This window comes from Carya illinoinensis, chromosome 9 (assembly GCF_018687715.1).
Source record: "Carya illinoinensis cultivar Pawnee chromosome 9, C.illinoinensisPawnee_v1, whole genome shotgun sequence".
Taxonomy (NCBI): Eukaryota; Viridiplantae; Streptophyta; class Magnoliopsida; order Fagales; family Juglandaceae; genus Carya; species Carya illinoinensis.
Window position 1 is genome coordinate 43,858,206 of NC_056760.1, and position 15,777 is coordinate 43,873,982.

The following is a 15,777-nucleotide window of genomic DNA, read 5'->3' on the forward strand; positions in this document are numbered from 1 at the left end:
TACTTCCCATTTCTATCATGATGTATTTCCTTGTATATGGTTGACTTGGAACATATTGGAATGAAGTTAAAGAGTTGAAAATTTCATAGTAATTAATGGTCCATTATGTTATATGGATTTTGTTATATGTATGATTTGCATTATTTGAAATTATTTATAAAATCTCAATGGGATGTTCATTGGTGGATGGAGAAAAAATGAGATGCCTCAAATAGTGATGGTATTAATTCGTGGGGAAATATGTATTGTTCAAAGCCTTTATGTGAGGACAGTTTTTGTGAGAAACATCTTTTACCCACGAGATGGACTTATGGAAATATAAGTTGCTGGAAATTTCCACCAACGATCTTCATGGAAATTTTAGCACCCACAAATCGATTTCATGGCAAATAGTATTAAATCCTACAAGTGTGCACAAAGATGTAAGATTATTTGCCATGAGTACCAAATGTTTGCCCTCGAAAGTTCTTGTAGTAAAAGCTTACTTTTACTCACAAGTTTAAATTGTCGTGGGGAAAAAAACTTATCCCACCAATTTTATTCCATGAACGTTCCACGACACGAGTTCGTGGGAACAAAATATTTCTCATGGATACCATACATTTAGCCACCATAATCCTTTTTGGGTAAAATCCTTATTTCTTGTAGTGGTGGCATGTTCTTCTAAGAAGGGACCACAATAAACTGCACACGAGATTGTTATTGGTCTATCATTTGAAACTGAAGGCGTACCTTTAATAGATGAACATGCAAAAATATCGGCAAGAATCTATAGGGAATCCTGCGGTTTTATGTAAGGAGAAATCCGGTAGAGGCTTTGAGCGTATATAGCATTCTGCAAGCAATTTCTACTGGGAATCAGAAACACCGTTCGTGACAGAAAACTTACCTCCAAATTACATTGATATGTAAAGGAATCGGCAGAAGTCTTTCTCAGAAGGATGTGTTCAGTTTTTGTTGAGATTTGAAAGATAAAGATGTAACAGTTCAGTGAATTAGTTTGTCTTAGATCTTATAAAAAAAAGGGGGTCGGAGCACCTAATCAAGCACAGCGGTTTAGAGACTTGCTTGTCAAGTGTCGAGATGAGTTTCTTTGTTTTGTCTGAGACAGGAAAAGAAAGAAGAAAATGATCTTTACACGTCTCGATTTTTATTGGGGCACGAAATCCAATTAGATGGCCCTCTGTTACTGACATAAACTGATTGTTACTAGCTAAATAACTTGTCCCACGGGCATAACTACACCCATGATCAGCTAGCGTACATGTCCCCTATTGTCACGGAGTGACTAAAACCAGATTCCCTCTTAGGTCTTCTAATAAAGTCTAAAGATAATTTTCTAGTGCTTAATTGACGTTGTGATATGATATTTTGGAATAATATTTTGTTTACAAGTCACGGAGTCTTATCTTTTGTTATTTTCTTTGAAATCATACCTATAATCTTTACAATTCACTGTAGCCCTCAAGATAAGTTTATTGCTTTAATAATCTTAACCTTAACACACACTTATGTAGACATCAATAAACTCATCGTATCGACCCTCCACTAATGTAATGGATTGGTAAGAAAAGGCTGTTTCCTTATTTGAATCCAACTAAGGGGGTCTTTGGGTCATTCAAGTGGCCTTTATAGAATGATCACCTACAGAAATTTCTGATAATATTAATATCTTACTTTGAGGGTAACCAGCTAAGGGGAAAAGGTTAGGGAGATATTTTGTGGGCGATTGCGATAGTAATCTCTCTTTTTCTTAACTACGACATATATCTGTCTAATCTGATATCAAAACTAAATTAATTATTATGGCCAAATCAGATAAAAGCAGCAAAACTTCCACTATGCTGCAATCTGAATCTGGCACATGTCAAGGAACCATATCGTTTTGGCATTGGTCTAAAGTTTAAACCTTGCAGATGAATTCGGTACTAAATATTAGCTTAAATAAAATTAAATAAAAGTTACTTTTTTTTTTTTTTTTTAATCTTGAAACTAATAGGTAGGCAAAGCTACTCCAACAATATCTTACTTTCTTTGTTTTGTATCTTTTAGCTTTTCCTATGCATCCAGTAGTGTATCTCCTGTCCCCTCCCCCTTGACCCACTTCAAAGGCTAGAAGCAATTGGTGTATAAATTAGTCTTCCAGTCGCATCCTCCGCCACAAAGGGCGAAAACCCTCCAAATGCGTGGATAACTATCAGAAGAAAGGATTCTGAACGATTTGGGTCGCCGGCAGCGATGAATTATATATGTAGCGAAAGTAAGGTTCAGGTAAGATGGAAAGTAATTATTATTCCACTCTCAATCATCTTTTGCAATATCTAGATTACACAGGACCAGTTCTGATTAAGAAGCTGGAATAATTGTGCAGTGAAACGGTCCCAAATTCGGATAACAGTCATCCACACAGACAAGTTAACCGAGTCTTTTGCCTTATCCTAGAGAGAAAGGAGATGCCTCTTCTATGTCCCTTTCTAGCTGGAATCTTGACAACATTACTGTAACCCGGAAAGAACCACCACCCTTTTTCTGTTCTAGCCAAAAAAGAAATTCGTATGTGTACGCAAGAAAAGAAAAATAGAACCGCCTTGCTTGCCTTTCTTTTAGACTTTTACCCTTCGTGAACCCTTCTGCAAGACCCTTCAAAAAAAAAAAAGTCTTAAAAAAATCCAATCTTTTTCTTTTTTTCTGCAATAGCGGATATGCATAGCCGCCTGGTCGAGACAGAGCTGAGTTTGCCACCGGAAAATGGGAACAAGACGCGTGACTCGTACATCAGCGAGACCAACTTTGACACCAATATGGTCATCATATTGGCAGCCTTGTTATGCGCACTGATATGCGCGCTTGGGCTGAACTCAATCGTGCGCTGCGCCTTGCGCTGCAGTCGAAGGTTTGCGTTGGAGACCCCGGAACAAACGGCTGCACGCCTAGCTGCCACGGGCCTCAAGAAGCGCGATTTGCGTCAAATTCCGGTGGCGATTTATGGGTCCGGTGTGAATATCAAGGCCACGGAGTGCGCAATCTGCCTCGGGGAATTCGAGGACGGTGAGAACGTTCGGGTGCTGCCAAAATGCAATCACGGGTTTCATGTGAGCTGCATAGACACGTGGCTTTTGTCGCATTCATCGTGCCCAAATTGTCGGCATTCACTTTGGGAGCACCCAACAACAGGTTCAGGTACAAATCCACAAGTTTCACTGGCAGAGCCATCAGGAAATGGGGCCGGCCGGCGAGATAGCGTTGTCATAGTGGTTAACGAGGCAAGTTAGGTGTGTATTAATGGTGGCAATCATGTCGAAATTGTGTGACACCATGGGGCATGCTGATGAAGTCTTTTTAGGTGGAGATATTGCAAATGCTATGAGGTTCTTCTTTTGGATTATTTTGTAGTTATTTCACCGACTTTTTTGAGGTATCCAGAAGTAGTACTAGTAGTAGTAGCGTAGTATCAGCAGCAGCATTTTGAGTTATGGAAATTTGAATCATGTTTTGGATGTGAAAGTGCCCATTTTGGCATTTTGTATTATAATTGAGTGGTGAATTAGACTAGTTTTTGGTGAAAATCAGACTCCAACCCTCCTCCTCCAGAAGTAGTAAAAGTTTTCTTCCCTGAAACAAAATCTTTAACCAACCCTCCACCTCCAGTGGGTCTGAAAATGCACGGTAACCGAAAGTGGTGTCTGTAGTGGATCATAAAGGGGTCGATGTGGGTGGGGCTTTTTTTGATGCTCAGCACGGTTGAAGAGAGAGTGGACGTAATTACGCTACTGTTTGTAGCTAGCTGCAGATTCTTCTTGTGTGCGATTTTTTCTTTTCTTTTTTAATTTAAGTTAAGCGTCTTCCAAAATAATCTTAGTTCATTCGGATGACTGCCTTTGCATTCAACTTCTTCAAGGGATGAGAATGTTTGAGCATATAATATAATGGCTTTTTCATTCCAGAAGAATATAAAAAGGAAGAATCTGCAAGGGTAATTGTATAATAATATGGGCATCAATATAATGAGATTAATTAAAAAATAAATTTTATTAAAAATAATGATAATTTAAATTTTTAATATAAAAAAATTAATATTAATATGTAAATTAAGACGTGATTTTATTTATAAATAATAAAATTCATATAAAAAATAAGGAAGGTTGGACCACATACCCACCATTAGGGGTGAGTTCGGTCCGGTCCGGTCCGGTCCGGGGAGGTTTTGTGGACCGGACCGGACCTATTCGGTCCAGGGTTTTCCAACCCTGGACCGGACCGAACTCCATCAGGACCGGTCCGGTCCGGTCCTATTCGGTCCGGTCGGTCCATTCGGTCCAAGGTTTTTTTTTTTTTTTTATTTTTTTTTTTTTATTTTTTTTTTTTTTTTATCTAATGACATTTTTTTTAATATTTATGTAATTATATTGTAATATATTTAATATATATACATATAGTATTATATATATATTAGTAATATGCTAATACTATTAGTCTATTAGTAATAATACTATAACTAATAAATATATGTAATAATAACTATACTATAACTAATAACTATATGTAATAATAGTAATAGTGATAACTATATATTTATATAATATGCTAATATTTAATGACATTTTTTTTAATATTTATGTAATTATATTGTAATATATTTAATATATACATATAGTATACTATTATATATATTAGTAATATGCTAATACTATTATATAAATAATATATATAAATAATATTTTTTTTTTTTTTTATTCGGTCCGGTCCGGTCCGGTCCGGGGTGAAAAACTCCCGGACCGGGACCGGACCGAATCTTTTCGGTCCCTTAAAAATGGGACCGGACCGGACCGGACCCAATTCGGTCCGGTCCGGTCCGGTCCAAATAGTGCCGGTCCGGTCGGTTTTGCCGGTCCGGACCGGCCGATGCTCACCCCTACCCACCATCCATCTCGTCATTCCAGATCTTTAATCAACTGGAGGGATTGCTATGAATTTAGCTAACAACTTGGTAACTTATGGGAGACTAAAAAGAGTCATTTTCTGCGCCACTTGCACTAGCATTGATATTGGCTACCAACCTTCCAAATTCACTAAAATAATTATGAATCGCCGAATGCATCTTTCTTTAAGATTTTAAGATGATAAAAAATAATAATTACACTAAACAGTACTATTAAACAATAATATGTAAAAATATTTCTTTTCAAGATAGTTATTAACGTAGTATTTTATATATCTTTGGATTGGTTCTAACAATTCGGATTTTCGTTCTTTTACTTGTATATTTAAATAAAATACAAAGAGTTGGGAGCTTTGGTGTAGACGAAGTCTCCAATGTTTAAGTTAGTACTCCTTAGTAATTTGTCCTACTGTGGAGAGGAATCAGAGAAGTTTTTCGTACCTGGGGATCTGCTCTATACTTGGTTTCTAGAGGGGGACTGCCCATACCTTGCAACAGTAAGTATATATCTACTTAACTGTTCACTTATTTATAATCCTTTAATGTGGTGTGGAGTCCTGGGATCGACATCATTAATGCGGTATGCCTTCCTGACCTATTTATCCCTCGAGTGCATGTCGTCAAATCTCTCTATGCTTACTATCAGGAGATCAAGGGGTCTCTATATTTTCCACACACCTGTGCGTGCAGGTTCTCAGGAGTCAGGTGCTAGGTGTTGTAGGGGAGTATTGAGGCGACGAGCCCCTTCCATTTTTGCCCTTGGGTTTCCCGTGTGAATATGATCATGGGTCAGCCTTAAACTTTTGGGTCAAGTGTTCTTAGCATGCCGAGGAATTGTCCAACTAGGTTAGACTTTCTTTATATGGGCTTGCCTTTTGAGCTTTTAATTGGAGGGGGGATTCCCTTACAATAGTAATTATATTAAACTAAAACATGTTAATATAGATGTATCAAGAATTAACAAATAATTGAAAAATAAGTGGTTTAAATCTCAAATACACCAAGAGGGGGATCAATAGAAGTTTTCTAAATTTACATAACTATTTACAATCAATCAATCAATCGATCAAATCACAGTAAATAATAGCACGCCGATTTTGATAACTAAGTGAAAACTCATTTGAAAAACATTTTCAAAAACTAAAACCACTCTAGATTTAAGTCACCACCTAAAATCTATTACAGAAATTAAATTTGTTTCAACCAATTTAGAAACACTTATAAGACCCTTGAACTAACTAAATCTAACTTGTAACACCATGAGTATCTCACTTGATTCCTGCACCCTGACAGCTCCGAAACACTAGCCTTTCTACAGCTTCACCACGAGCTCCAACTCAAGCCTTGCACTCAGGCAACTTCAAAAGTCCTTTCGGCCAACGAACACGTCCACACCAATGACCTCAACAATACTCAAACATGAGCACAATATGATGGAAGTTTGTTTATAAACAGAGAATTAATCTTCAGTGGGCCATCAATCTCCCTATGATTTTCTTTAAAAAATATAGTTAATATAGCATCTCAGTCTTCTCTCCACGATCTAGAAGTCGTGTATATTATTCTATATATACTTAAAGCTTGAGTAGACCACTTAGAGAGTCCAGAAAGACTTCAAGTCCAGCTGTATTGACCCCTTAAACGTTGGAATTTGGATATTATTGTGAAATATGAGTTTGTAGATAATTGGATTAGCTTTCCCACGCCACCAAGATCCCTCATTCGGATCAGGGGATCAAAGCTTATGACCGATTTATTTGGAATAGGTTGATCTAATCAGATCTTGTGAATTTGCAAATATTTGACACTTTTTGTACCAATCGCAACGTATTTACAACCCAATTGGAAGTAAGTTTTGTCATAAGAACATTCCAAAATTTTATTTTTACACTAACAAGGTCCCATATGGCAATTCTGTGATAAAACTTCTAACTAATACAGATAACTTAGTTTAATCCTAACAAACCCCCAAAATAGGACTAAACAAGTTCTATGTATAGAAATGCCAAAGTGCCATCAAGAAACTTTAACATGTTGTTATGAAATCATCAACAAACACATCAACGTATGGAGAACAAACAGATTATATGAGGAAAACAAAGATAAGAACAGAATATCACCAACTATTTTACTCCTATAGTTATCATCCAACTCCCCTTAGTACAGCTCCCCATAATTAAAGTACTACTCTATTCTCCCATTTTTGTCGCAAAATGACAAATGATAATGATATATCATAATATACACTGAGATGGGAGCATCAACTGCTCCAGTGAAGTGACACAAAAATTCAAGTACAATGTCAAAATGCCTTAAATCACTAATGCATGAGAAAACATGAAATTAGAAGAAAATTTAAACAAACATATACATGATTTTCATCAACAAATTTAATAAAATTAATTTAATCACACTAAGAAACATGCAATATATGCAAAATGGCATCATCTCTCAATAAACCACACAAGTAATACTTTACGATATAAAATGTAACCAGTGTTTTGTGTCTAAGTGTAACCCAACTCAATTGAGAAGCTTATAAATATAATAGCATGAGTGGGGTCGGGCTGTAACATGAAACTATCAGTATAAAAGAACAGTTTCTAAGCACAGAAGGTCAAGCCTAATGATAACAGGACCTGGGAATTTATGTTTTTACCCCACTTTCAATGAGCTCTTCTTTTTTTATTGCACTTTTCTTGTTGCTCATATATATATATATATATATATATATTTTTTCACTTTTGAGCTTTGGCTTTTTCATACATAAGTGCTATAATTTACACTTTTTATTTGGGAGAAGTGCTATATAGTATTTTGTATTGAGCACTTTTTATTTAAGCACAAATGGGTATAAAGTAATAAAAGTCATCTAGCTCATGGTCAGTTCTATCAACAAGTTATGCTTCCCTACACCTTTTATTGCCTCCCCAAAATCTCACATAAGTGATAAAGCGTCAATCATAAGTGCAAAAAACAAATTACATGCAATAAATATATCATATAAAAATTTGAAATATTTAAAACGTGATACCCTTTTCATATATAATGTACATGCAGTGAGTATATCAAAATTAATTCCACTAAGAAAATTGATCTCATTCATGAACAATAAAAATATATTTGGCATTTTTCATTCTTTTTCATTTTTCATAGAAAGACAATTGAAAGAAATTATGAATCAAAAAAAAAAACCAAAATATGAAATGCAAACACAAAACAAGAAAAAATGCAAAACAAACTAAAAACTACAACACATGCACTAGGATATATGATCAAGCATTAAGAGTAATCCTAGACATATGTTGCCTCCTTAATTCATACCAGGTAAGATCATTACCACTTCCCCTCAACGGGTGAATGGTGTCAACCTTTGGAATCCAAATTCTCTCGAGTTTAGGTGCACACTTAATTTTGAGTTCTAAAACTAAGTTTTTATAAATTGTGCAATCCATTAAACAAAATACTCGTATTCTTGATTAGCCCCAACAATTCATTCCTTGAAAATAATTTGTTTTTCATGTCATTTGCCCGCGGGGATTCAACCTGAAAGAATTAGGCCGGATATAGCCAATCTTGTCACAATGATGGCAAGTAGCTAGGTACAAACATTTGAGAAGGTTGTATCTTGGAAGGAGATGCTACCTTGTTCTCATAAACAATAACCTTCTTGCCCTTATCAATTGAAGGTGTACTAACCATCACCTTCTTTTTAAAACATGTCTTTACATTTGAAGAATAAGGTACAGAATAACAACCGTTCACAAAACCAAGGCCAGATTTATTATCATGAGCATGCTTTTGGTTTTCAAACATTTATCAAGTTCACCACTGAAGAATTTATTCAAATATTTTTTAGAATCATGCAGTACATGCATTTTCAAGTAATTAATTCTCTTCAAATAACATGGCCGGCATTCTCAGATTTCAATGTAGCAATCAAAGCATGTGAATCAGACAACTCGACAACTCAACAACCAATGAATTGTTTTCATATTCAATATTATAAAGTACAAAAATTTCAGATTTCAAATTATCACAAAGGGTAAATGAGTGATCCAATTTAGCACGCAAGCTTTCTTTCTCATTTTCACCTAACTTTAGCTTCTTAACATTTGCTTTATTGATTTTTTTTTTTTCATTTTCAAGTACTCCTTCTAAAAGCTCTTCATATATTGCTTGTGGGTCATTTTCATACTCATATTCATTCCCAGAGACAACCTCATGTTCATACATATTCTCACTACCATAATTGTTGCCAGTTGCCTCCGATAGAGTAAGCAAAAGCCATGAAATTGACATTTTTATTAGAAGAAGAGTTCTCAAATTATTCAATTTAACTCAGACTAGCTCATTGTCACTCAATGAAGTAGCTATTGCTTTTCCTTCAGCTTTCTTGTAATTAGGACACTCAATGTGAATATGTCCAAAGCCATAGCATTCACGACATGATTGTATACTCGATGGAAGCTTATCCTTGGATATTCTTGTTTCTCTCTTAGAACTCTCTCTCTTCTAGTTGAACTAGGACTTCCCCTGACATTCTCATTCATTTCATGGTTCTTACCCTTTATAGACGTACGAAGACAGTTTCTAGAAATCTTGTCTAATTGTTTTGAGGGCTATAGACTTATTTTTTATTGGTTGGGGCAATGTGTATTCATAGGTTTGAATAGAGCCTACCAACTCTTCAGTCCTTGTGACCTTGGATCTATACCTTTCTAGTAAAGGTCTAATGACTTTTCTAACTATCCTATTTTCAGGAATCTTTTCACCAAGATTAAAATTTAAATTTACTATATGATTGAGTCTAGTTTAAAAATCATCAAAATTCTTATCCTCTAGCATTTTTATTTCCTCGAACCTAGTGGTCAACATCTGAAGTTTAGAAGTTTTTACTAATCTAGTTCCTTCATGAGTGGCTTCTAATATGCCCCATGCATCTAATTTGGCAATTTCACACATCGATATTCTCTTAAATTCTTTAGAAAAAATAAAGGCTCAGATCCCAAATATGTCCCAAATATATTTACATGGGATAAATAGGTGTTTTCTAAATTTACTAGACTGTTTAATTTACAATAAATCAATCAAATCACACTAAATAAACACATATCAATTTTGATAATGAAGTGGAAACTCATTTGAAGAATATCTTCAAAATCTAAAAGCACTCCGAGTGTAAGTCACTACCTAAAACCTACTATAGAAATTAAGTTCGTTATAACCAATTTAGACATAGTTACAAAACCCTTGAAATAACTAAATCTGGCTTGTAACATCATGAGTATCCCACTCAGTCTCTGCACAATGGTAGCTCGGGACCACCAACCTTTCTATAGTTTCACAACGAGCACCAACTTTATCTTTGCACCCAGGCATCTTTGGAAGTCCTTCCGGTCAATGAACACATCCACACCAATTAACTCAACAGTACTCGAACATAAGCACAATATGATAGAGGCCTTTTATCAAGAGAGAATTAATCTTCCATGCACAACGAGTCTCCTTAGGGTTTTCTCTCAAGAATCCAATGATATAGTATCTTTAGCCTCTCTCGAGGACCTAGGAATCATGCATATTATTCTATATATACTTAGGGTTTAAGTAGATCACTTAGAGAATCCAAACCCTAATGAAAAAGTGAATCTCAAAATTTTTGCTCAATCAAATTGGGAAAGAAGTGTTGAATGAACTTTCTATTAAGCTGTTTTGACCCCATAAATTAACATTAAAATTTAAAGACCCTTGTAAACATGAATTTGTAGATAATTGAGTTATCTTTCCAATGCCACTAAAGTCACCTTAAGCCAATAAGGGGATCAAAAGTTATGAACAATTTACTTGGGATAGGTCGATCTCATCTGGTCACGTGAATTTGCAATTTTTGTTTTAATACCTAGATTCTACCGAACATATAATTTACAACTCTAATTGGAAGTAAGTTTGGTCATAAATATGTGAAAACATATTATTTTTACACTTACAATAAACCAAAAATGATTCTAAAAAGTCAATCTCATGTTTCTTGGTATGGAGAGAAGAATGTGTCATCATTCAGATGATTTTTGATGCAATCCAATATTGTTGGATGGCAATGAGGTGCGCTCCATAAGATCTTGGTTGAGGCACTTATTGTAGAATAGTAGATCATTATTTTTTAGAAAAGAACATGAAACGGCTAAAGAGAAGACACAGAAGACAACAAAGCTAAAAAAAAAAAAAACTCGGCAATGCTTGGGGTGCATGTGTACCGATAATAACGGATGTTCCACACGAGCTAGCTATAATCAAATTGATAGTCTATCTAGAATGGGTGGTGGTATTGGTGGAGTAGTAGGGTGACAATAGATCATAGTCTCCTAGAGGGGCGTGTGAGTGGGAATAACGGAGGCTATGAAGGATGCAGGGTGGAGAAAATGGAGGAGCTTGAGAGTAAGGTAGAGGCCAGTAGGGAAATAATCATGATAATGAAGGAAAAGGAAAAGGATCATGAGGAAGAAATCTTCATAAGATCATGATAATGAGGTGCGCTCCATAAGATCTTGGTTGAGGCACTTATTGTAGAATAGTAGATCATTATTTTTTAGAAAAGAACATGAAACGGCTAAAGAGAAGACACAGAAGACAACAAAGCTAAAAAAAAAAAACTCGGCAATGCTTGGGGCGCATGTGTACCGATAATAACGGATGTTCCACACGAGCTAGCTATAATCAAATTGATAGTCTATCTAGAATGGGTGGTGGTATTGGTGTAGTAGGGTGACAATAGATCATAGTCTCCTAGAGGGGCGTGTGAGTGGGAATAACGGAGGCTATGAAGGATGCAGGGTGGAGAAAATGGAGGAGCTTGAGAGTAAGGTAGAGGCCAGTAGGGAAATAATCATGATAATGAAGGAAAAGGAAAAGGATCATGAGGAAGAAATCTTCAAGATTGGTTGAGGGAGATTCGATCATTTGTTCTCTTAGTGAGAAACTAAAATGTTGCCAATTGATTCAAATGATCTTGGAGATAAAAGAAAGATAACCAAACATTGCAAAAAGGCAATATTTCAACCCAAATTTTAAGTATCAAGCAAACGAAAAGGTTTATAAATTTGGTTCTTTATATAGTTTCTTGTCGTGAGCGCAACTTTGCCCATGCTCATGTAAGAGGAAAGTAAAAAGTTTTATTTAAATAATATGATTTTGGCCGATAAAATATAAGCTAGTGAGCTTCGTTGTTCAAAACATAATGTGTTTTTCATTAATGACCAACAAAAGCAAGAGTTTCGGGCCTTCCGTACATTGAAGATGATGACAACATTCGAATAACAACTTGTCCAAATTCTATATTGAGAGTGAAAGAGAGATTTGTTTGGTCACACTGTTTAGATGAAATAAAATATTTTAAATAATAATATAATTTTTAATTTAAGACGAGATTAAATGGTTTATAAAAATATGTGTTTGGAGAGCGAGGTGAGATGATATAATTTTAACTTTTTGAGACTTTGATAAAGTAATAAATTCTGCCAATTATTGAAAAGTATTTTTAATTATTGAGTAAAAAATATTATGAATATACTAAAAATAAGTAATATCTATTATTAATTTATAAACTCAAATATTTTGACTTTCCCAAAATATGTTTTTATATTATTATATTATGACATATTTCTTGTACTATATTTTATAAATTTTGAAATATATTTTTCTAATTATATATTAAAATAAAATAAAAAATTCTAATAGATAATTATATATATTAAAAATATGATAGTTAGCATTATCGTAATGTTACTGTGGCTTTAGTTGAAAAATCAGAAATGAGATAAGATTTTGTTTCTAACCGTTTGGATAAGCAGATGAAAGATGAAGTACAACTCAAATGAAATAGTTTGGACATCCAAACCGAGCCTCTTTAGCAAAAACACGAGATGACCACTAATATATTTGGTTAACATTTGACATGTCCTGTCCACCTCGAGCTCATTGTTCCAAAATTCACAAAAGATAAAAGGACTAAGCTCCCACAACTTCGCAGAGAAGATAAGCCAGTCCAAAGGCTGATGTTACTTACCACTCCAACTCCAAAGGTTAATGTTAGAAACAATAATCAGCCTCAGGTAAAGAGGTCCGATAGAATCATGGGATCATCATCACACCGACCCCCACCCTCTCCTCTCACATAAACACCATTAATAAACTGTGTGAAAAGCGTATGTGTGTGACCATATCGTTTTGACATCTTTGCGAAGTAAAAAACAGATAATGGGCCAATTGCAGTTGGGTTTGCATTTATATCTCACCAATATTTAGCCGAAAACCTTAGCCTGGCCCGAAACCCAGATAGTAATTGTTTCGGCTCTGTCCATTTTAATTTTTAATTCTTATGAACGCATTCATAATTTATATGTCATGTCAACTCAATAAAATAATATATTTTTTAATAAAAAATAAAAAGATTAAAAACTTAAATATATGAGTGGCAGTGGCACTCTTCACCCATCTTTGCTCTTTGCACTTTTGGAATCCAACGTCTCCTATCTTTGGTCTTCGCACCAATAGTATTACTTACCCATCTTGAATAGTCTTTCGTGCTTTTGACTCAAAATGCAAGCAGAAAAGCAGCAGCAGCAGCGGCCATGGAAATTCTCCATTCATGCAAAGGCCAAGAAGTTCCGTTTCAAACTCAAAGCAACAAGCATCTTACCCACTTGGGAGCTCCATCAGTGCTCCATTGTTTTGAAGCTCGGGAAATACCTCCTCAGATTGAACTCCGAATACGGAACCCCAATTACTCCCAAGAAACAGCAACCCAAATCCCTTAAATCCAAATTCCGCAGACTTCTCCAGAAAGTTAGCTTTCGAAGGTCCAAGAACCGAGCCATTGGGTTCAAGCAAACGTCAGATCTCTCACACCCAAAAGCAAACACTACGAAATGGTTTGCTTATAAGGTACCGAAAAGTGAAAAGAAGCATTTTGTTGTTGATTTGTAAAATTTTCTGCATCTTGGAATTCTATTATAAGTTTTTTTAACTTTTTGTTAATATTTGTAGGAACTAATCTTTATGGGTCATTTGGTCGTTGGGATTCTTGCATTTATATATCAATACCCAGATCGGAAGGGAGTTATCATTCCTTGTTGTGTTATCTGGCTATACTTTGCTTTATGGTTCAAGAATTACATGACAGGAAGAATCATCAGGAAGTTCTTAGTCATTGTAGTGTCTGCAACAGCGGTTTGCTCATTAGTATTTGAGTTGGACAATTATTTGAGATATGATTATATTCAGATGGCGTGGAACCATGTTGTTTCCTCCAGCTTGCCCGGTGAATTTCCTCGTCTTTTTCAGACATCCTAAAGGAATAATCACAGGGGTAAGAACATAAATTATCATTTTTTTTTCAGGTATGTCGCAAGCTTTTTATCTGTTTTGATGGGGCTGAGTAATAAACGAAGCCGAATATATGATCATGTGAGACAACATTCTAAAACTTCTTTGCGGCTTCTTATTCGATCTTATCGGTTTGTTCAAACTGTAATTTTCATTATGGGATCTTTTGTTTTGCTTATAGAAATTTGACAAAAATGTTATGACTCTTTCATGGCATTTTACCGTTCTAATTGTTCCAAGAGCTCTTTCTAGCAAAAGGATAGAAAATTTTATGGAAAATTCTGTACACAATTATCTTATTTTCATATTTTTATTATCTCATTATATAAAAACGTAATATATTTATTTATTATTAAATAATTTTTTATTATTTAATAATAATAAATATATCATATTTTATATAATTAAATAAAAATAAAATGATAATATAACATATAAAATTACTCTTTTTATATTAAAAATAAAAATCCATTAAATAACTTAATGGGTTGGCCATGTTTAAAATAATATGGGTTTTGAAGCCCATACATTGATATGGGCCTCGTGATCGGGCTAAACAGTATAATTTGAAGATTGAGATTGGGGCGGACGGTTGGTGGTGAGGATGGAGAGTTTCCTTACACGCGTACAAGGCGCGTGAAAGTCCAAATACTAGTACAGCTAACTAAAGATGACGAAAAAGAAAATGTTGTCGTCAGTGGGTCCCAGAAGTGCTTGAAGATGGCCGTCGATCTGTCAGCCACGCGCGAATCTGACGGGGCAGGTTGAGAGTCAAAACCATGTCTTGATAGGTCTCTTTGACCGTAGCGGGAAACTTGATTTGCTATGATGTGGCATTGATTTAATAATATTTATTAAAATAAAAAAGTTTGCAAAGTTTGACTGGAGAGGAAGGAAGGGAAGGCTGTCACTTCAATCAAGGCGCTCTTTGTTGAAACTCGAGGTGTCCCTTTTAATTTACCATTTTGTCCATTCTTCTCTCTCTTTCTTCTTTATTACTCATTTACTCATTCTCCAAATTATCCCCTTCCTGTCTTCCACTCTCAAATTAGGATGAAAAAAAATAAGATAAGATATTTTAAATAATAGTAAATATTTGGAATTGAGTTAAAATAAAATAAAATAAATATAAAAAAAAAAAGATAAATTTAAATAATGAGATGAGATAAAAAAAATTTTAATTTTTAAAATTTTAAAAAAATTATAGGTTCTACTATTTTATGAATAACTAAATTGTATACCGTCTACATCAGTTTTGCACTATTTACATACTATTTATATCAGTTTTTACTAATTATTATTATTTATTTAAGTGGATGTTTTTAAATTTTAGAAATAAAATTTGGTATGTTTAGATAAGAAAAATTATTGTACAGTATAGATGAAATGAGTTATATCAGGTAATCAAACTGGGTCAATCTCTCTTTAAAAAATAGTAATATTGTATATAATTGTAA

At 34.6% G+C, this 15,777-nt stretch overlaps 2 protein-coding genes across 2 annotated transcripts; both read left to right on the forward strand.

Annotated features, from left to right (window-relative positions):
* The first annotated feature begins 2,028 nt into the window (after positions 1-2,028).
* On the forward strand, positions 2,029-3,566 carry LOC122277675 (RING-H2 finger protein ATL74-like). The gene is made up of 2 exons (XM_043087765.1): positions 2,029-2,271; positions 2,372-3,566. Exon 2 carries the CDS (start codon positions 2,703-2,705, stop codon positions 3,270-3,272), a length of 570 nt encoding a protein of 189 aa, XP_042943699.1. The 5' UTR covers positions 2,029-2,271; positions 2,372-2,702; the 3' UTR covers positions 3,273-3,566.
* A 9,855-nt stretch (positions 3,567-13,421) lies between these two features.
* Positions 13,422-14,550, forward strand: LOC122276604. The gene is made up of 2 exons (XM_043086452.1): positions 13,422-13,879; positions 13,982-14,550. Exons 1-2 carry the CDS (start codon positions 13,535-13,537, stop codon positions 14,285-14,287), a joined length of 651 nt encoding a protein of 216 aa, XP_042942386.1. The 5' UTR covers positions 13,422-13,534; the 3' UTR covers positions 14,288-14,550.
* The last annotated feature ends 1,227 nt before the right edge of the window (positions 14,551-15,777 follow it).

Coding starts and splice junctions, on each gene's coding strand:
- LOC122277675 (XM_043087765.1), top strand. CDS start 2,703: ATGCATAGCCGCCTGGTCGAGACAGAGCTGAGTTTGCCACCGGAAAAT.
- LOC122276604 (XM_043086452.1), top strand. CDS start 13,535: ATGCAAGCAGAAAAGCAGCAGCAGCAGCGGCCATGGAAATTCTCCATT. Junction 13,880..13,981: donor CGAAATGGTTTGCTTATAAG/GTACCGAAAAGT, acceptor TAATATTTGTAG/GAACTAATCTTTATGGGTCA.